Source organism: Psammomys obesus, unplaced genomic scaffold (genome assembly GCF_907164565.1).
Source record: "Psammomys obesus unplaced genomic scaffold, mPsaObe1.curated_primary_1811, whole genome shotgun sequence".
Taxonomy (NCBI): domain Eukaryota; kingdom Metazoa; phylum Chordata; class Mammalia; order Rodentia; family Muridae; genus Psammomys; species Psammomys obesus.
In genome coordinates, this window is record NW_026593286.1 from 8,352,964 (window position 1) to 8,375,069 (window position 22,106).

Consider the following 22,106-nt stretch of genomic DNA (forward strand, 5'->3'; position numbering starts at 1 on the left):
GCAGCACTGTACACACTTTCCTCACTGGCTGATCTCTTGGCAGTGAGATCACAAGAAACCGGGCAGAGATCTCACACCTTTCAGACCTCCTAGATAATGTCCTACACTGAAGCATGATTGACACGGCATTTAAAGAAAACGTCTCAGGTGTACATTTTAATGAGTGTTGACTCGTTACCACCAGAGTCAAACAACAGGTCACTTCTGGGCTGGAGCAATGGATCGGTGCTTAAAAGCGCTTAATTTATAAATCTGTGTTCATCTCTCAGCTTCTCTCAATCTGGCTATCATACAAATAATTGAGACTCTTTTATATTTGTTTACTAATGAACTTCACAGCACAAGAACTGAGAAGTGATTAATCTATTCTTAACCCTCTAAGCTAACTTGGCTTCCTCCCAGCATGCATCCCAGAGATATTTGCACTTTGTACCTTGTCTTGCTGAGCTCTCTCTCTCTCTCTCTCTCTCTCTCTCTCTCTCTCCTTCCTGGAATCTGCCATTAATAATAAAGGTTAAAAACAAACCTTTTAAAAAAGAAACAGGCAATTCCTGCGAGTGCATAAACTTCTCTCACACCCAGTTGTATCTAGTTGCCTACCAGCACCAGCCACTGACCGTCAGAAACACCTAAATCCTCCCTCTATGCACACTCATAAGCTTGGCCTTTGAAGGAATTTAGTGTTACTGGCATGGCGGGCCTTTGTGTCTAGCTTCATGGGCTCAATATAGTACTTTAAAGATTCATCCATGTTTTTGCATAGACTAGTGGTTTCTCCCTTTTCACTGCTAAGAGCTATTCCACTGTAAGGATATACCACATCATATGGAGCCACTTATCTCTTGACTCAGACTTGGGTGGCTTCCAATCTGGCCAGTGACGAATAAAGCTACTATAAATACAGGCGGCTTTGTGTAGACATATGCTCTCATATTTTTCTCGAGTAAATACCTAGAAGTGGGATGCTGGGTCATATGATAAGCATATGCTCAGTGCGACAGGAAACTGCTAAGCTGTTTTCTGAAATAGTTGTGACATTTTATATTCTAAGTGATAACGTGAAAGCATCCCAGGCAGCCCACTCCTTTTCCTTCTTCTTAGATTTGCAAAGGAGAGGCTTAAAGAATGGATTCTAGATATCCTTTCTGAACACGTCACATATATTCCTGGTGCTTTCGTGGCATGGAACGCTGCTGGTAGGACGGTGCTTATCTCTGAAGTAAAAATGCTTCAAGTTTGCCTTGTGATTTTTTTGTCTTGGATCTGTTGGTTATTTAACGATGTGTCGTTTGATTCCTAATTATTGGCAAACATTATAAGGCATCCCCTCTTACTGACTTGTAACTGCATCTGATGAGTGTGGTCAGAGAGCCACTCATTAGAGTGAAATGTTGGGTTGGTCCTCAGGCTTCTATGTCAGTCAGATGTAGAGGAGGAGAGCAGATGTCTTGGTTTGGGTTTTGTTTTCCGTATATTTCTTGTTCCTTTAAGTTACTGGGACTCGCACTGTGGGGTGGTACATCATCTCTGTGGCTGTGAGCTTATGGAGAACAGGCTCTCTGGGCACTGTAGAACAGCAGGCTTCAGATCTTTTTTCTTTTCCTCAAGGTGTGGGCTTCTTGTTAGGGTTGAGAGAATATCAGCTCATCTGGGAACTCAAGATCTCCAAAGGTATTGAATGACGTTCCCAAGCCCCAGGAGTCCCAGGGTGTCACATATTTTCCCATCTGGGAAAAGTCATTTAAACGTGAGGAAGTACCATCTGGAGTTCTGACTTCACCCTTCCCTGGAGCACAGCTTCTTCACAGGGAGATCTTGGGTAGACCCTCCGGTTTCCGCACCAATGGGAGACTACAGACCCTCACTGGTTTTGTTTTGGGTTCTGAGGCGGGGTCTCCTCACGCTTCCCAGGACTCACTATGCAGCCCAGGGTGGCCTCAAGCACTGAGCACACCCTGCTGCACGTCTCCCGCAGGTAGGCTTTGCCACAGACGAATATTCTCTGTCTATTCTCTGCCTATTTTCACAGACACCCCCTTCTGCATAAGTATGTGCGTGTGTGAGTTTGTGTGTGTGTGCGTGCACACACACGCATATGAGCACGCAGGCCGGAGACATCTGGTGTATTCTTGGATGGTTCTTCATATTATATATTAAGGCAGTGTCTCTTCCTGAACCCAGAACCTGCATGCTTGGCTATTTCAGCCAGTTAGTTCCAGAAATCCTGCCTCCACCTCCAGAGGAGGTAGAGCTGCTGGCTTGTCATTGTACCTGCGTGGCCTTCAGTGCTGGGCATCTGAACTCTCCTTCTCGGGCCTGTGCTTTGCCTGGCAGCTAGCTCTTCAACCCCTAAAGAATTTTTTTTTTCTGTCAGAGCTGGGGATTGAACCTAGGGCCTCATAAGGGCCATGCCTGGGCTCTACCACCAAGCTGCACTCCCAGCCTCCCCTTCTAAATTTTTATATTGCATAGTGACCATGTAGCCAGGGATGCCGTGTTTACTGCCACCCAATCCCCACCCCGTTCTGCACAGCAGGCCAGAAAACAGAGGGTTCTGAGCTAAGCAACGCTTAAGGGGTCAGAAAGGATCTTTTTTACTGGGGATTTTTTTTTTTTTTCTAGACAGCCTCATTTCTACGAGTCCTACCCAACACATTCCTTACAGGTTTCAAAATAAGTAATTCTTGGCTTTGGTGGTGGAAGTGAGAAGAAAGAGAGAAAAAAAAATAGAAGCAAGGAGAAAAAAAAATTGTGTGTGTGAAATCAGCTCAGATGGAGAACAGGTGACTTAGGAATAAAGTCTTGCATGTATCACAAGTGTCGGTGGGAACGTATTTGGGGTCACAGGACTAATCAGTTGGTTGGGACACGGTAGAGAGAAAAGATGGCCTGCTGCGAAAATGGATGTGCACGGCCACCCCTTTCCGAGCTACCTGAGGTGAGTGCAGACCAAAGCACTGCTCTTCGGTTCACTCTCAACCAAGGTCCGTTATCCATCCAGAGGGTGTTAAGTTTTAGGTATAAAAGGAACCCGAGGGCTCCCGTTGGTCACCAGCGGGTGGCGCTATTGAGAAGGGATTGGATTATTTAAAAGGGCTAATTTTCTCTGCAGATGAATCCATTGATAAGGAATCGGTTAGTAGTTACGGGGGTCAAGTCGCTGTGTGCTTGCCTTCGAAAGGTGTACCTTCTGACCTTTTCTGTCTCTCGCCTTGCTTGCTGGTTGTACAAGGTGAGTTGCCTCTTCATAGGGAGCAGAAGTCCGCAGGGTCCTGTTTACGTTTAGATACCATGGCATTGATAAGGATATCCAGTAAAATGGGTCTGCTAAAACATGGCTGACACAGGATGTCCAGGGAACCCCAAAGTAAACAGTAACGGTTACAAGACCGGTTTTGGCAGAGTGCCATTTCTGTGTGACTATGTATAAACGTGGCTTTGAGGTCTGAGTCTTCTTCACCTTTGCAGGCCTGTCTGTGTGTGTTTGTTTCTAGGCCTGTGTGCCAGCCTGTGTGCACCTGTGCCCAACTGTGGGTAGCCAGTGTGTGCCAGCGTTTGCCTGGGCACCTGACGGTGGCTGCCAGCCTAGCTGAGTGAGTAAAGTATGTCTTAACTAAGGTTTCTTGATTTCACCTCAACCTGCCTGGCTTCCCATGACCTTCTTCCTTTCTTGGCATCAGAGCTCGGACCTCACACTATTCTACCACAGGCTCCTATTACCACAGTGTTTTCCCCTACCTCTGGCCCATAATAATAAAGACAGGGATCACAGACTGAAAGCTTGGAGACCATGAGCCAAAGCAAGTCTTTGTTCCTTCAAGTTCTCAGGTATTTTTGTTGCTTGATGGAAGGCTGGCTAACACAGATGGGGCACTTGTCCAGAGGCAGGGGAAAGGCAACAGAGAAAAGAACAGATAATTCCATGTGGAGCATAAATCCTGCCAGATGAGAAATTCTCCTTGGCCATTCTCTGGCCAGGATCAACCCACTCACCTCTGTCTTAGGAGAGATTTGCTAGACAGTTAAGCTGGCGGGATCTGGAAGCTTGACCCTCTGGATTAGAGACTAGGCTAGAAGTGTGGGTGCAGAGCGCTTGGGAGAGCAGAGCTGAGCCCGAAAACGAAGTGTCTTCCTGGTATACTTTAATGATGGATCCTCCTCCTCTGTTTCTATTGGTTGTTGGAGAATGTTGAGGTGGGTGTGAGGATTGCTGAGGTTGTTTCTTATTGGTGATGCTTTCTCAGTTAGGCTTCTTTCACCACCTGGCAACCCACCCCGGCACTGACGGATTGAAGGCTCCTGAGTTTTGTGCTCCTGATTCTATGTCATAACTTGGGCTGGTCTCAGCTGGGGGATTCTGATGCTGTCATTCCTAGGGTCATTCCTTGTGGCTGTTGTCTTTTAGTAGCTGGAGCTGTTTTTTCTAAATTGAACTCACACATATGCTTGGCCATGAGTGCTCCCTTGGGCCTGGCCTCCCACTGTGGTTCCCATCATACAAAGGCTTGACTTGTCTTTCCTACAGTACAGTTGTGGGTCCCAAGAAGGTGAGAACAGAGCTGCCAGGTCCGTGGTGGTGGTGGGACATTCCATGCATACGGTATTTAAGCTTGCCAACTAAATCACACATGCAGTGAAGAATGAAGGAGAGTGGGTGAATTCCACCTCATGAAGAGATAGCAAGCATGATGGTCTGAGTATGGATCCTCCAGAACTCATGAAAAGTTGAGCACAGTAGCCTATGTTTGTTATCCCGGTCCTTACCTACAAGGAGGCAGAAAAATCTCCAGAACATTGGGGGCCAGCTAATGTGGCTTCCACGGCAGTAAACAAGAGCAAGCTTATCTTGGGCTGGAGAGATGGCTCAGTGGTTAAGAGCACTGCCTGCTCTTCCTAGATGGTCCTGAGTTCAATTCCCATGCAACCACATGGTGCCTCACAACCATCTGTAATGAGAACTGATGCCCTCTTCTGGTGTGTGTGAAGACAAAGCACTCACATACATTAGTATATTATACATATTAAAAAAGAGAGTTCTTATCTCCAAAATTATGAAAGATGAAGACCGGCATTTGAGGTTTCCCTCTGACTTTTACCTCATGTTGTGGCACACACGTGTCTACCCTCACATACACAATTACCTATACATCACACACACACACACACACACACACACACACACACACACACACACAAATCCTCCATCTCTTTTAATGGGAGAAATAGGCAAGTTACAATGCACAGGGGCATGAATTTCTGGCTAGGGAGAGATCGGCAGCCATCTTCAAGAATCACCTGTCACATGATGACAGAACAAACCTTAATATTCTAATTAACACCTGCCACTAATGTGGGTACAAAGGCCAGTGGCTCTGTCACTACAGGGAGGCTTTATAGTGGTTTAATAAATCTCATTAAAAGTTTAAGGTTTATTTTTATTATGTGTATACGTGTGTGTTTGCTTGAGTGTTTGCTATCTGTACGCAAGTACCTAAGGAGGCCAGAGGAGGTGTAGGAGTCCCTGGAGCAGAAGTTATGGGCAGTTATGAGCCATCAGATGTAGATGCTGGGAACCAAACTCAGATCATCTGGAAGAGCAGCAAGTGCTCTTAACTACTGGGACATCTCTCCAGCCCCAAAATATTTTGACTTTTTTTTTTATTCTGCATGTCTAAAGCTGTTAAGTAACTTGCAAATAAGTCCAACAAAATCTCAAGAAAGACTTCCTTGTGCTCACTCTGCTAAATAGACAACCATAATAAATTTCACTGGCCATCTGCTTAAATTAGAACTGCGAGTTAGCCTTCATAAGGCCTGTCATTTTTTATTTGAGAAAATAAATGGAATAATGGAGTCTACAAATATTTCAAGTGGAAATGACTTAACCCTGGGAAGCAGGGGCTACTTCATGAGAATCTTATTAGTCCAGTAACAAAAAGGGAGAGAAATAGAATAGGGACACAAACTGATTTTTCTGTGTATCCAGCATGGCAGGGCTGGTTATAAATTACAACCCTAAATATTGGGCAATGTTATCACTCTTTCACAGATGAGCCATCCGAGTTCCTGCAAGGGAAATGACTCACTAGGGATGGACAGTTAGAAAGCTGGGCGTCAACTTGACTCTTCCCCTTGTCCTAGCTTCTTTCCAATGCTTATTCTGATTCACATACATTCTACAAATGCATTTTAGGTAGCCTACTTTAAAAGCCTAATTGTATCCTAAATACTTCTCCCCTCTACGCTTCGCAGTCATGGTTGTAGTGGCTGCATGGTGTTTTAATGTATTTTTGGTATGTTCGACCAGGATTTGTTTCACCATTATCCTGATGTGAGCCTTTACGTTGCTTAGATTATGGCTTAAAACCTCGAATTAGATAAAATCAGTTTAATAAAGTTGCTGAAGAGTCTTGTAATGATTTTGTGGCTAACATGCCTCTTTTCCCCCCTTCGTCCTTTTCCTTGAACTTACATTTTTTTTTAAACATGATTAGACCTGTTTAGATAATTGGCAGTGATTAAATACGTGGAACCAGGCACGTACTTATGTATCTGATGTTTTCACTCACAGAAACCAAGGCTCTTTTGCGTTCTCAAGGGGTGTTTTCTTGCCAAGAACAAAACAGTTTGCGCCCAAAAGGAGCCTTTTCGGAATGACCATAATGGGATCTCTTAGAAGAACCAGGGTCTTGCTGGGAGGGACCAAATGCACATCCTAACTCTGGCCAGTAGATGGCTCTGTTTCATTCACCCGCCACTGAAGGTTCCTGCTGAATGGGAACACTTGGAAAACCTGAGTGGGAGGCGTCCCTTTTGTCCCTTCCCACCATCCCATACCTGGCCCCTTCTCTCTCCAGTCACCTAGTTTCCTGTTCACTGCCTCAGGGAAGTTGGAACAAGTGATTTGGGTATAAACGCATCCTCTGCTTCACAAAAGTGGGAACTGGTGGTGACTAAAAGCAGTCTCCCCTGAGCCGGCTGAAACCAAAGCCTCTTTTTCTTTAAATAGCTCCATGCTCACAACTAGAGGCTGTATTACTGAGTCATAACAATTAATTACATTCGGGGAGGTGAGAAGACGGGATTTAATGCTCTAATGCAATTTGAATTTAAGCTGTTATCTCATCCCACTGCTATTTAAAACAAAATCTTTTTTTTTTTCTTTTCTATGAAAGTACCTGCAACTAAGAATGATTTCCAAGCTTGTCTGAAGACATCCTTGGCAACTAAAGATTCCCATTTTAGCTGCCTGAGGGGTTTCATGCGTGCGTTTGGAGTTGCTAGATTTTATTAAATGAAGTGCATCTCTTTCAATTTGGGGACGTGATTAAAGAGGAGGAGGAGACTGGGAAGACATATTTCATCAGGAATTTTCTAGGCGTTAAGAGTGCGCAGGGGAACTAGTTATTAGTAAAAGGAGTGGGATCTCATCTGAAAATGACAGGAACCACATCAGCAAAGCTGGAAGGTACATTTCTACACAGGATGAGCAGGTTTTGTTCTGTCTGTCTGTCTGTCTATCTATCTATCTGAACACAAAATCAAAGGTCCAGAACAAGGATCTGGGACCCAGGAAGGGCTGAGAAGGTCCAAGTCAGCAGGAAAGTCCTGCGGATAATCTGATGAGCTGAAGACAGGTTTATGGGATCCCTGTGTCTTTGCCATTGGCTCTGTGGGACACCCGAGTTCCTGGCTTTACCTGAGACATATGTCGTATAGTGACTCCATGATCCAGAAGCCTGGAGCCTCGGGTCTGAGTATCAGCTGTGAAACTGGACTTGTGACCAGTTGAGCAGTGAGCTCTGGGGTACTTTGTCCTGTGGCCAGCGCTTCACCTGTGAGGGATGAAGGAAGAAAGCCTCTCTTCCCAGCCCAGGAGCTGACTTCGGCTTCACGTGGGCGCTTAGGCCGTGTGAGGTTTCACAATGCTTTCCTGTCAGTCCTGCTGACCTCTGGACCTTGCCTTGCAGCAGTCTGGGGCCACCTTCTCCCTTCTCCTCTCTCTGTTCTGCCTCACCAGCTCTCCCACAGGTCTAGTTCCCACTCTCTTCCTCAGCGCTGCTGACGCAGCTTCCCGTCCCAGCTCTGTCAGCCTCCCCCAGATAGGTTTGTTTCCTGCTCAAGCACCCCTACCTTCGTGCCACTGTTGAGGCCACCCCTGGCTCTGTAACCGGGACGGGTGACGCTAACTCCACATGGCTCATCTGTCTCACTGATGCTGGGGATAGTCACACTTATCACGCGGAAGGGCCCGGAAGGAGGGTGGGAACAGGCCTGCAGGCACGCTTTGGGGAGGTTAGCTCTAGCCTGGGAACCGCCCGACCTCGGAAGCAAGCATGGCGGCCCCGAGGCTTCTCAGAGCTCCTTCCGCGCCTGGTAGATGGGAATGGATGCTTGTGGTGAGCCAGGCTGTGTCTTCTCTCTTCAGGCTCCTGCCCCTTCATCCGGTGTAGAGTTCCGCACCGGGCCGATGCCGGGTCTTTGCACACATTTCCAAAGGCCCCATGGACGATGCTCCCCTCTGCCTTTCTCTGTACATCAGCTTTTTCGCTTTTCTTTCCAACACTTAACTACCAGAGGTTTTTCCTCCTCCACCACCGCCTTACTCACGTAATGTGAGCTCGTGTCCTTCAGTGAGGACCACTGTATCCCCGGAACTTGGTGAAGCAGCGGAGCATCTCAAACGCTCAGTTAACCCAAGGGATGGAAGCTCTCCCTAGCACCGTGCCATGTCGTCCCAAGTGATCTCTGAGACCCGTATTGAATGAAACCCTGGGGCGGGGCGAGGGGCATCATAATCTGCCCCCCAGGCCCTTTCCCCTCTAGCCACTTTGTGCCCTCTCCCAAATCCAGTACCAACGCGGGGGTGGGGGCTTGAGCAGTTTCTGGCCTCTGCACTAGTCCCTCTCCAGGCTTTGCGGACCGCCAGGGTCTGCCGGGTGCAGACCCCACAGCCCGGGGCGCCGGTTCCCCCTGGCAGACGCCCGCCCGGGCATGCTCAGAGAGCGCAGGTCCGGGCGGCGGGGGGGTGGGGTGGCGGAGGAGGGAGCGGCCGCGGCGCTGGGGCCCGGGCGGAGCTGCGCAATCGTCTGAGCTGCGCACCGACTGGCGGCCGGAGCGGAGCCCACAAGTTGCCGGCAGCCGAGCGCCGCCTCGTCCCGCTCTCAGCCCCTGCGCCCACCGGCGGCGGCCGGCGCCAGGACGCTCAGCCTGCAGCAGACACTGACCCCAGATGTGACAGCAGGACAGCGGCCCCCTCTCTTTCCGAACACAATCCACGGAGTCTCGCCAGCGTCTCCTCTGCCAAAACCCCACTAGCTGGAAGATGTGGCAGCCGGCTACTGAGCGCCTGCAGGTAAGGGGCACCCGAGAGGCCCGAGGCCAGCCTGGAGGAGGAGGTGCTGGGCTGAAGCAGCCAAGGTGATGCTGTGGCCCATTTTCAGGGATTTACACCCCTACCTACAACACCCCCCCAAAAAAGCATACACCCCACAATTCATCTATGGGAACTGGATGCTTGTGTGCTCAGGCAAAGCTCTGCACGTATTCAGGGTCAGGGGATGATGAAATTGACTAAGGGGCTGCCTCTAGCAATACAACTTTTGGCTTGGAGGTGTTGGTGCGCGTGCTGATGTAAATAACGCTCGACTTTCTGAGCAGCATTTAAGATTGCATCGCACTGACACAATTTACTGGTCTGGGGTTAAGATATTTGAAATCAGAACACCCACTCCGCTTTTTTTTTTTTTTTTTTTTTTTTTTTTTAGAAAAAAACAAAAAAAATGTTTTTGAAATGTTGCTTTTGCCAATATAATTTGGAAATGTCAAGGTTGGTTTGGCTTGGGTGTGGTATTCCACTTTTTCTCCCCCCCCCCCCCCGCCCCTTATTCACTGGCACTCTCCCTCCTTCATGTCCCCTGAACCTAAGCTCCTGCAGATACTTGAAAGGCAAAAGTTAATTTCGGCCAGGAATGAGGATGTACCAGGTCATCTCACCAAAAGTTTTTATGGCTGTCCCCTGAAATGCCACAGGATATTTGATTTAGTTTCTGAAGCTGGGAAGCAGGGAGAGGAAGGTACCACAAGAAAGAAGGGTGTTTTCCCAGCTCGGACTCTTCCATTGACACTTTGGTCCTTGGGATGGCCCTGGCTGGAAGGTTTGATGACTGCCATTTGCTCACAAACGCTCTCCAGCCGGACAGCAGCTATTCCCTAAATCCTGCAGATTTTGGCAGACTCACGGCCACACTGTTGTGCAGTAAACTTTGAAGAAGTGTTTAAGTGGTAAAAGTACAGCACGCTTGGAGGCTGAGTATTGTCTGGAGACATAGGTTGGAGAGGCCAGGAAGATCCTGGCTGATTTCGGATGTTTCTCCAAGAGCATTCCAAGCTGGAAACACAGACAGTGCCTCAGATGCTCAGCAAAGCTAACCCCCAGCCCTCATCCCAGATCCCGAGCCTGCAGGGGGCATGGTGTTTTACAGAACCAGATTGCTCTTTCCAATGTTCCCCCGGGGCTGTAACTTAGGGAGAGCATGTTCCCACTTATAGAGACCCAGATTCCAGGACAATCCCTTCAGGTCTCGAACAGATTAAATCCAACCCCTTGGCTAGCTTTGCAGATGAAGAGGTGATGGATGGCCAGGCTCCTGACCCTCATCTCTAGTTTATTAAGAGAATATCAGAGTGCCCCTGGGGCAACTGGCACAAGGTAATCTCAATCTACTTTATAAGTGGTATCAGATGTCAGTGGTGTGTTCAAATTCCTCCTCTGGTTCAAGGCCCAAATTCGGTTCCAGAGAAATCAGAATGCGTGAGTGGAGGTGGTCGTTGCCATCCAAAGGCTGAGAATAGATCCTGAAGTCCTTTCAGAGATGTGGTCACAGGCCCTCGAGCGGTCTGTATCACCTCTGAAATATCTGTAGATTTCATCCATTGAAAGTATTCTGACTGGCCTGTTTCATTCCTTTCAGCTCTGTAGCACATGCCCCTTAGCAAGCGAGTGGTCTGTGGATATTGTTCCTTGATGGACATGTTTCCTTGCACTTCTGAAAAACATGCATCTGTATTTTGCTAGAGCATCTTATAGTTTGGGTATGCTGTGAGTTTGCTTTATTTCAATGTGCCGTGTTAAAAGAGCCTGGGTTTTAGGGTTTTGGAAAGCTGTAGGAAACAGAGCTTACCAACTGGTAGCAGCCAGTACCTCTGCATGGCTCCAAATTTAAAAGTCTATCTCAGGTCTTGAGATTTGTAAAAGCAAGCCAAACGGGAGCATGTTCTTCATGCTAATGGCTTCTTCCCAAATTGCTCCTGGATTCTTCTTAAAGACATACAGTTTATATGGTTTATTTGGTTTCTGCTTCCGGTGAGAGGGAGCTTTTGAGGCTGAGTTGATAAGAGAGCTGTGGGTAGTTCAGCTATTAGGTACTGCTTACCTGGGTATCTCTGTCAAGTGGTTATCTTTACTATGTCTGTGCTGTGTGACGTGATTTCCAGCCCCCTGTGGTTTGCAAGGTGCAATCATATAGACATAATGGTTTCTGGTTCTGATGTGTTTCCACACCCAGATACAAAGAGCATGGGCATGGCAGTGGGAGTGGTCCTGAGTAAGGAAACTGCCAGCGAGCCCTGCTTTTCAGCGAAGCTCAAGCCTCACCCTCTGCTCACAGATACCTTCAACGTTGTTCTATAGGCTCATTCATTTTTTTTTCCTCCTCACTGATTTTCAATTACAAACATTTTGAGAGGAGCCAGAGCACAGGACATACTTCAAGGGCGTGTTCCCTGAACTTCCCAACAGGACCAGGCCATCCGTCAGTTGTATAAACATCTAGACACAGAAGACACCTAGGAGCGAAGAAAAGCACCCTGTCTTCATTGATTTTTATCAGTTCTCATTGGAAAGCTCAGAGGGTCTGGGAATGTGGCCCAACTTTCCTGAGCCCAGACACTCACCCTCTGACTGACTGTCTTTTCAGTGAAAGCAAGGAGAGAGTTCAGGAGCCTAGGGAGTCTTTCATCAGACTGAATTATTATTGTCATCATTATCTCCTTGCTAGAAAAAAAAAAGCCCCAAAATGCTGCTGCTGTTTTCTGATTTGAAATGCAGTTCTTTGACCCAAATCCAGTCCAGGCAAATGGACCTGTTGCCCTGGGCAGGGCTGAGCTGGGTAATTTCTCATTCAGTCACAAGAATTGTGGCCCCTTCATCTGCTCCCTTGAATGTTAAAACTGCTGTGTTGCACTCAAGTTCTTTCCTGGGTGCTTCTGCCATTAAATACATAATGGGATCAAAAGGGATATAAAGACTTAAATTGCTCTCCCAGTTTTAAAAATGTGAATATGAATTTTTCTCTTTTCACCTTCTCTTCTGCAGAGTTGACCCCCCACCCCCCACCCCATATAGAGACTCAGGAGAGTTATAGATTTTTAAAGAGGCAGGCTCTTTTTCAGACAAGTGAGGGGGACTTTCTTTTAGTAGAAAAGGCTAAGTATTGTTTTTTTCTTGTCCCCCAATCCCCACCAAATAGAGATATTACTTCAGCATTGATACTTCAACATCTGCCTGGATTTTCCAATGAATTTAATGATTGCTTTCAATGGATTCTTTAGAAAGACTGAACCTAGTCAGACAAAAGTGTTATAATTATGTGTTACAATTGACATATAAGTCTCCAGAGGAGAGGAGGGATGGTATTTAAAACAAGACTGTCAAAATAAAGGACGCCAACACATTTTCAGGGTTGGGGACATTGTAAGGATGGAGTGGAATTTGACCATAACAATGCATGGCAGGTAAGTCCCAGCAAATTCTATGATGATTAAGCAACTTTTCACATGATGCTCCATAAAAGTTCCAATCGAATTCTTTTTGCAAGATCACACTTTTCCCGTCTTTATCCCTGAAACTGGGTTTTGTTTTCTCAGGACTAGGAACCCCTCTCTGTCCCATCACTATCATTTTAGCCAATGTCTGTGCCTTGGATAAAATGAGGGAGCATAGAAAGAAAACCATGGCTACCCAGCTGGACTTTTTGGTTTCCTGTTAAACTTCTGGCTGATAAAGAGGTTGAAATTTGTGTTCGAGAGCTTTGCTGGTGCTGTGGCAGCAGAGGTGACAGAAGCAACTTACAGGAGGATTTCTTCTGGTTCGTGGTTTGAAGGACTACAGTCCACAGTATTGGAGAAGGTGTGTTGGCATAGCTCACCCCGTAGTGGGGGAACATGCTGCTGGGATTCTCCCGCTGTCAAATCTCAGAGAGAGTTGGGATGGGATGTGAGGTAGCGTCCATCACTCACTGTCAATGGCCTGCTTCCTCCAGCTAGGCCCCACCACCTAGCTGAGGTCCAAGCATCCCAGTACATGAGCCTATGGGGGCATTTCACATCTAAACCATGGCCAGAGTTTGCCACTGAAATGTCGCTTGAGAGGCTTGGGGATATCCTTGAGGAAGGATATGTTGTTTCCTAGAACTGCCTTGTACTTGTCCAGCTGTGTCATGCCTGTTATATATATATATTTCTTCCTGATGCTGGGTGGATTGTTCCAGATTGACTTCTCTGTCACTATGGCAGTTTCCCTTGTCCCCTGAGAAGCAGTACTGACAAACCCGCTATCGTAGCAGCTGGAGACCATTACACCTGCCTCATCAAACAGACTGAAGACTTGGGTAGTCGGAGGGACACTTTGCCAGGTCGGCCAAATTGACAACAGGGGCCCAGACGAGGGTGGGCCTACTTGTCCAGTGTGTGTTTTTTCCGTGTGGCACTGCATTGAGTTTCATAGGAATTATCATTTGTTTCCCGTAGCCATTTTTATTCCCATCTTATAGATAAAGACATGGAAGGCCAGAGAGTTGAAATGATTTGGCCAGGGTCAGTTTGGTAAGAAGTGGATGGAGCTAGAGTTTGACCCAGGAGGTTGGATCCAATCCTGATTTGTGGAGGTATGAGACAAAGCAGGGTGTGATGTCCATGTTGGTGCGGACAATACAAATTCATAGGATGAGAACGATGGTCACCTTTTGCTTAGAGAGCTATCTAGGCTCCCTCTCTGGGTAAGGGGTTGACTTTAGGGACTCTCACACACATTAGGTAAGTGCATTCCCAGCCTTGTGTCTGTCTTTCTATCTGTCCATCCATCCAAGTATGTATGTGTGCATGCATGTATGTATGTATCTGTCATTTGTCTGTCTGTCTGTCTATTTGGTCTGAGTCTTATTATCCCAGGTTCATGTCAAACTCACTGAAGCCTTGAAATCCAGATTCTCCTGTTGTACTTTCCCCATGCTGGAGTTACAGGCTTATGTGCTGGAGATCAAACTCAGGGGCTTACTGCATGCTTTACCAACCGGGCTGCATCCCTAGCCCTTCCTTGTACTTTCACTTTGAGCCATGGCCTCATCACATTGTCTAGGCCAACTCTAAAGTCACTCTGTAGCTCAGGCTAGCCTCAGGTTTGTGATCCTCCTGCTTCAGTTTCCCGAGTCCCTGGGGTATCAGCCTGTACTTCCAGCCTGGGCTTGCTCTCATACTTCCTATTTCAGGAATGTGGTTGCCTGCATTGATCCAGGACCCTCTAAAGTTTGATGACTCGAGTCTTTGAGAAAACTAAGCTACTTGGTCATATGATGACTGGAATTCCCAAGTCTCCTTAGATGCTTTTCCAGTACGAGCACATGGCGTTTATCTGGACTGGAGGCTATAAGTCAGACTCAGTTCCCTGGACAGTCTGCCTGAGTTCAGACAGTATATGAGCAAGGAGGAGGATGAGAAACGGAAGGATCCAGAGCTTGTGCTTTGAAGAAGCAAGCCCTTCTCGGAGGCTCTTCCTTCCCACCAAATCCACCTTAAAATGTGTACCTTTTTTCACCTCTTAGAGTGAAGCTCAAAGCCCTATGCCTCCTCCATGAAGAGAACTTGTAGTAGTAATTAATCAGGGCTCTCTCCTTTCCCAGGAGTGAAATGTTGTTTTATATCATTGTCTTTCTGCAAGCCTGTCAGCAAAATCCCCACTAAGTGATTTTTGAAACACCAGCAGTGGAAAACTCCTTGACCCCCTGGCTCCCCGTTGCTTAATGGCTGCTTCTTGTTGACTGTTCTGTTTATCTTCCATCATTGGGCAACCTTTGCATTTTGTTTGATGTTCTGGATTATCTCCCCGCCCCCCTCCCTGCACACCGACTCCATTCTGTCCTGTCCCTTGGCCCTGGTGAAGACTCTGGCAGAATCAGCCTGGAGCCTTGAAGCCACTAGAAATAGTCTGTCTTCCACAGGACTGCTGTGTGACTCCCTGAATGGCAGTGGGCCAGGGCCACCTTATTGGCCAGCAAATAAAACTAGTTCAGAGGTTCTCAATGGCTGCAGTGTGCCTCTGCGTCCCCAGGGGCCACACATCTAAACAGAGGCTCCATAGAAGGAGAGAAGGAAGAAACAGTTGAAGTGTTTGTCCAAAGTCTTCCTCAATATCCAGTGTAATTAGCTTACCATCATCTTACGCTAACCAAAACCCAAGTTCTGATCCCAATTTAGCCGCTAATTAGTGATAAAACACCATAACATGCTCACCAGATCTGACCTTCTGAGGACTGACAACATAAAAGGACAGAGTTACTTCATACTGATGGCACTTTCTGGTACTTCCAGTGTCACAGCAAGTTCTCCTTTTCCATGTTTGATGACCCAGACCCCCTGTGCAATCCTCTGTTTGTCTTGTGACCTCACCTTGATAAAGGGACATTCCTGTAATAACATTATTGACCAGGTTGGTCCAGAAACCAGGCTAAAAAGTAACCAAAGATGTAACCCGTCTCTTCATAAATAAATCTGATTTAGTTGTTTACTAACAAAGCTGTAGTTTAGACTTTGTGTGTGGGTTTACCTGCCTGTGCTTGTTCATGTGTGTACAGTGTACATGCATGTTTATGTGTGTGCGCACGAATATGGAGGGCAGAGGGGAACCTTGGATGTTATTCCTCAGGGGCCTTCACCTTGAGGGTTTTTTGGAGGCAGAATCTCTCACTGGCTTGGTACTCACTGAGTCTCCAAGGCTGGGTGACCAGTGAGCCTCAGGGCTCCCCCTGTCTCCACCTTCCCTTGTGATTCAATGCACATGCCACCTTGGAGAACAAACTTGGATCCTGATGCTTATTTGGCCAGAACTTTCCTCACTGAATTATCTTTCCAGCCCCATTGTTTAGTCTTATAACTTCTCCGAGTTCTGCTTTCTCTATCTATGCCTCAGAAGTAGCCACTTTGCTGAGGTTTTGGATATGGGAAACCCTCACGGGACAGAAGCATGCTTCCTCAGGCTGGTAATGTTAGGAACAGAGTGCTGTCATTGTATCCGCATCTGAGGTCCCCTATTCTCTCTCATTCACCATTATGGCATATCTTCCATGCCCCAAGCCCCCTGCAGGGTGAAGGTGGGTGGGAGAAGTTTCTAGAAAGAAAGGAAATTATTGTCTACCTTGAAGGACTCAGTTTTTGTCTCCAAGTTGAACTTAATATTAGTTTGCTCCTGACGTTTGCTGCAGCTTTCTCTGTTTCTGAGGACTCTGGCTTCCTAAGTCCGAAGCTCTGTGCAGCTATAAAGTTCTTGGTGGTTGGATCTTGTTAGGGAAGCTCTTCTAGACTTGCCTAGTGGGAGTTATACTCACAGTTGGGAGCAAAGACCATGAGTCCAGTGTTCAGCTCTGCCACTCTCTCAAACACTTCTGAGAGGGAGGGTGGGGATCGGAGCTGGGTTGTGTCTTGGAAGGGGTCACACACTCTGTGGCCCTGGCCTCCGTGTTCTCTATTTTGGAGGAGCCTGTCTGTGAGTGTCCTGGAGAGGAGATACTACAACATCCTCGGTTTCTCCTATGCCACGGACACCTCCGAGGACATCCCATACAAGATGATTCTTGGAAAGGCCTATGTATATTGTGGGGACTGTGAGCCATGTCTTCAGGGGCAATTTTTAGCTGCTTAAGGAATTCTGAAGGTTTCCAAATTCCTACTTGTTCCCAGTGACTCACAGCTGGAAGTCTACAGCCCCCAGGAGCTCTCAGGGGCATTGTTGCCTCAGAGGGCACAAGAGAAAGGACATTGCGGTCATGTGTTTATCAGTGATTTTTTTTTCATTTCCCACCAGTTTCAATTAATGTAGGGAGACAATAAAATATTAGTATCCACTTGTTGCAAACTTACATTCATAGAGAATCGTTACTAGTATTAATGATAATCATAACAGCAACCAGTTTTGGGATATATATATCATGAAGTGTATCAGTTGTGTGTGTGTGTGTGTGTGTGTGTGTTGCTGTGATAAAATGCCATGACCAGAAGCAACTTATAGAAGAAAGAATTTATTCTGGCTTATGATTCTAGAGGGAGCGTCTGTAATGGTTTGGGAGGCAGGCTACTAGAGCAGGAAGCTGAGCCATTGCATCTTCAACTCCAAACATGTGTCGGCAAGAGAACTGGAAGTAGGGTGAGGCTATATGCTCTCAAAGGACTTACTTCCTCCAGAAAGGGTACACCTCCCCAGATAGCACCACCAACTGGGCACCAAATATTTAAATAACTGAGCCTATGGGGGATGTTCTTATGCAAGCCAAAGCACTGACTCCCTGGAGCTTCCTTGTTCCCACTGCAGGCCGTAGAGGAAGAGCTGGGTGTATATCTGGCTTTTCGGCCCAAGGCCTGCATCCCATGTTTTGTGCTTCCGTGTCATGTAGAAAACATTTTTCTGTGTATGGAAGGTATTTTGAACCCTGAGAAAATTCCAAGGGACAGAGAAATTTTCTCCTTTAATGGTGAAAGAATGGATTTCCATAGATAACAGTTGGTTCATGAGCTATCATCAGGCCAGAAGTGTTATCCTCCTCTGCTGACAGAGCTGTGACGGGATCAATAAAGATGGTCTACCCACACTCATCACACATGGTCTAAGGGTCTTCAGAGATCAATTCTGAATCCGATAATATAGAAGAAGAAAATCTACTATGGATGTCTTACCTTACGGAATAACAAATGAAGCTTCTTGAGGGAAGAGCATTTCCCCTTTTCTATCTTCTTCCTGTCCTGAGCATATATGTGCTGGCTGGCATCTTACCAGTCATATTGTGATTCTGTAACAAAATATAAAGCTAAAACCATGTCTGTAAGGAGCTGGACTGTTAAGAAGGAAGGGATTTAGATGATTAATCAGCTGGTGAACCTACCCCCCAAGGAAAGGTTCTATTGGAATATACTACCTTCTATCATTATTGAAGCATGCACTTTGTATTACTTGGGACTTTGTTATTGTTTGTGCCTTTAACACAATGGACAAGGAACCAAAACTCAGGTTCAAACTGAGGTCTCCACATCTTACTGTTATGGGCTGAACTGTGTCTTCCCGACAGATATGTTGAAACTTTAACCTCTAATACCTGCAAATGTGACTTTATTTGGAGAAAAAAAAAAAAAACTGTGTGGATGTAATCAGGTGACGATGAGGCCAAACTGCAGTAGCGAGAGACCAATGGCTGCTGGCCTGGTAAGGGCAGATTTATAGGCATGGGACAGCACAGGCGAATTTGAAAATGAAGGCAGAGGATGGCTCTCTGCTGCCACAAACTAAGGAATGCAAAGGATCGGTGGAAAATGCCAGAAACTAGGAGAGTTCAGGAATCATACTTTCCCGAGGCTTTGGATGGAGCATGGCTGGCTAACATGTCTAGTTTTGCCTTTTAGCTTTCTAAACTGTGAGTGAATAAATCTTGTTGCTTTCAGCTGCCTGGTTTGTATAATCTGTTCCTTGAGAGCTAGGAAGCTCTCATGAGTTGAAGCCTGGCACCCTCTCCATTTGTTCATGTGTGTCCACTGCTTTGCCTGTCCCCAGATGCCAGGTGCTGGATCACAGTGAATTTCCTCTTTATGTTAACTGCTTTAACTTTGAAAATCTTGGAACCAGAAAGAAAACCTAAGTGACCTGTACTTCTTCTTTGGTCCTCTTCTGATCAGCCTTCTAGGACGAGGCTCAATAGTTTGGATGTGACATGTGCTTTGTGCCCTAATGCCCTGGGGAATGACAGTGATGCCCTTTGCTGCGAAGACAGCAAACTTTGATACTAGACAAGATTTCATGTTGTAATGTCACCCTGAGATGGAACTGACTGGATTTTCCAGTGGACTGGGTCCAAGTAGTATTTAGAATCTTGTTCTCAAATATGCCTAGTAGACCAGATAGCCAAATTCTACTGTTTGCCTCTTCCCAACTTGGAAAGCATGCCAGTGGCACAGAATGCAACCATTTCACCTTGACCTCCAGGACAGCTTCAATGTAATCATTATATTCAACCTGTATACAGGTTGACTGTGTCTGGTTCTATGTTGTTTGTATGGTTTCATTTGGTTCCGGCATCAGTTATTTTGAAGAAGAACTGATTTTTATTTTGGAACTCACTTTTAGGACAGAAATAAATGTTAACAGGAGTCAGAAGAGGGGCGTGTCTCCTAGGTGATTTCAAATCATCACATTCCCTTAGGACAGAATCTGCTTTATTCTTTCAACAACAAACCCTTCTCCATGTTGCTCTATTATTACAGTCTAAGATGAAAAAAGGATTTTCAGTCCAGCACATGTGCCTACCAGGGAATCACAGTGGTTCATTTTCCTCTATGTAAGGGGCATGCTGCTGTAAGACCGCCCTCACTGTGGACAGTGGACATTGGCATTCATCTCTTGAGGTTTCCAGCTTGTTCCTGAGGGCTGAGCTGCAGGATATGGGGTATGGTCTTGATGGATGTTCCACTTTACTTTTGAAGTTAAATTCTTGGCCTTTGAGTAATGCATTTTCTAAGGTCCCCTTAACACACTACCAAGATCTGAATGGCTTAAGCAGCAGCGAGGGAGGGTGTTCTATTTCTAGAGGCTGGAGTATCAAGGTATGGTGAGGCCTGGCTCCTTCTGAGGCTGGAGGGAGAATCAGTTGCCGGCCTCCCTCTGACTCTGATGGTTACTGGCAGTCTAGGTCATTCTGTGACCTATGGCAGCATAGTTCCCATCTTCACATGGTACTGTCCTCATGTCTAAATTTCCCATTATATAAGTACATCAGTCTTGTTATATCAGAGAGCTACCTTACTGTAGGGTGGTGTCCTGTTAATCAATTACAGATAAGATCACCCAATTTCCAAATGAAGTCACCTTCTGAGATAGTGGGGTTAGGATTTAAACACAGGATTATTTTTTCCCTGTGTGTAACAACCCACAGCTCTTACTAAATGCTTACTTTTGGTTTCTTCCTTCCACTGATGTATTTCTTACTACTTGGTCATCCAGTACAAACAAATAAAAGCAAGAATTGCTTCAAAGTAGAAGTGCAAATAAGAGACACAGGACACATAGCTGCATGCTATGGCTACTATTTCATACTTGATTGGATTTACAGTGGTGTAAACTGCTTTAGGTAACAGATCAGACAGTTTTAAAGTATACAAATAAATTAATCATTTTGGGCTGTATCCCATTCCCAGTTCTACTCACGAAGAAAGTCCTTTGTGGTCTCTGTATGTTCTGGCTTAGTGTTTATTTCCTTGCCACTGACTCCAGGCATGTTTAAGTTTTTTGAATGCATTTATCCCCAATCCCTCCTTTTTTGAGAGGTATTTAGTTTTCTGGTCGGTACATGTAGGTTCCCGTTAGTGCCTCTGTAGAATACTGTGGTGGGGCTGGGAGGTGGTCTGCCTAGTCATTCCTTTGTGAAGGAGTGCTTAGGGTATATCCACATTCTTTTGTGCTTTCTATGTAAATCAGTGTTGTAAGAATTTCTCCATATTAGGCTGGGGAGGCAGCTCAGGGGTAGAAGGCTTGAATAGCATGGATGGAACCCTGGGTTCAGTCTACAAGGACTGTAAAGAGAATTTGCAACACTGTGTAAATAGAACCGTTACTGCAATCAAGATGATGGCTATTGCATCACATATAAAATCATTGAGTTAGACAAAGATTTTATGGAATAATGACAAAGACACAATCAATAATGAGTTGGACTGCACCCAAATTTTAAAAACTTGTGCTTTTTAAAGGATACTGATGAGAGAATACAAAGACAAGAGAGAAAACATTTGTATGTTATGTGTACGATAAAGGACTTGGAACCTGGATATATAAGGAAAAAATTGTCAGGACTTAATAGGGTAGAATATCTCCATTAAAATGGGCATACCGTTTGCACAAAGAAGCCATGTGGTTGGCAGATAAGCACATGAAAAGGTGAATACCATTAATCACTGGGGAAATGAAAATGAAGGCCACATGGAGGTATTGGCATACGACACTGGAATGGCTAAAATTATAAAGGCTTTACCAGGATCAGAGAGATGGATCGGCAGGTAAAGGTGTATGACGCCAACCTTGACGACCTGAGTTATGTCCTGAAAGCCCACATGATGCAAGGAGAAGACTGTCACCTGCAAGCTGTCTTCTGTCCTCCACCTGTGATGTGCATTCCCTCTGCTCCCCACAGCATAAGTAAATAAAATGCAAAACAAACACATAAGCCTGAAGCCAAGTACAGATGAGGAAGTGGAGGAGCTGGAACGCCCAGGCACTAGGACGTCTGTGAGTAACAGTGTGTCCGTGTCTTGATTGCAGTGGTGGCTTTCCTGGGTTTGTACATGACTCCAGCTGTATCTAACAGCATGGTTTATTTTAGGGTAACTACACCTATAAAAATCTCTGAAAAGATGTGTATGTGTGTGTAAGTGTGCGTGCGTGTATGTAAGTGTATATGCAAGGCCTTGTGCTAGCAATGGAAGGAGAGTTAGCAATGCATTCTCCATTTGCCCTCAACCCTGAATCTAAGAATTCTGTCTAGTTTCCATTTTCTTTTCAGTAGAAATTTGGACTCTAGCCCAAACCTAAACAATGAACTCTGTTTGTTTTGTTTTGTTTTCATGTAGTTCTCTACATTGAAAATGTTTCTTCACTTAGTTATTGAAATGGCTTTTTAGCTTCCTTTTCTTTCTTTCTTTCTTTTTTGGCAAAGACTTATTCTGTAGCCCAAGATCGCCAACCCTTTAGTGCTATAGCTTCTCAATCCCCCGCTCTCCCTTTCCACCCCAAGTGCTGGGAT

The 22,106-nt window shown here is 45.9% G+C and overlaps 1 protein-coding gene across 1 annotated transcript in view; it reads left to right on the forward strand.

Annotated features, from left to right (window-relative positions):
* Positions 1–9,077: 9,077 nt before the first annotated feature.
* The window catches only part of Pid1 (phosphotyrosine interaction domain containing 1), a 219,695-nt gene continuing 206,666 nt past the window's right edge, over positions 9,078–22,106 (forward strand). The window contains exon 1 of the mRNA XM_055616696.1: positions 9,078–9,355. Within this exon, the coding sequence (XP_055472671.1) occupies positions 9,326–9,355 (30 nt within the window). The 5' untranslated portion in view covers positions 9,078–9,325. The remainder of the gene's footprint in view (positions 9,356–22,106) is intronic.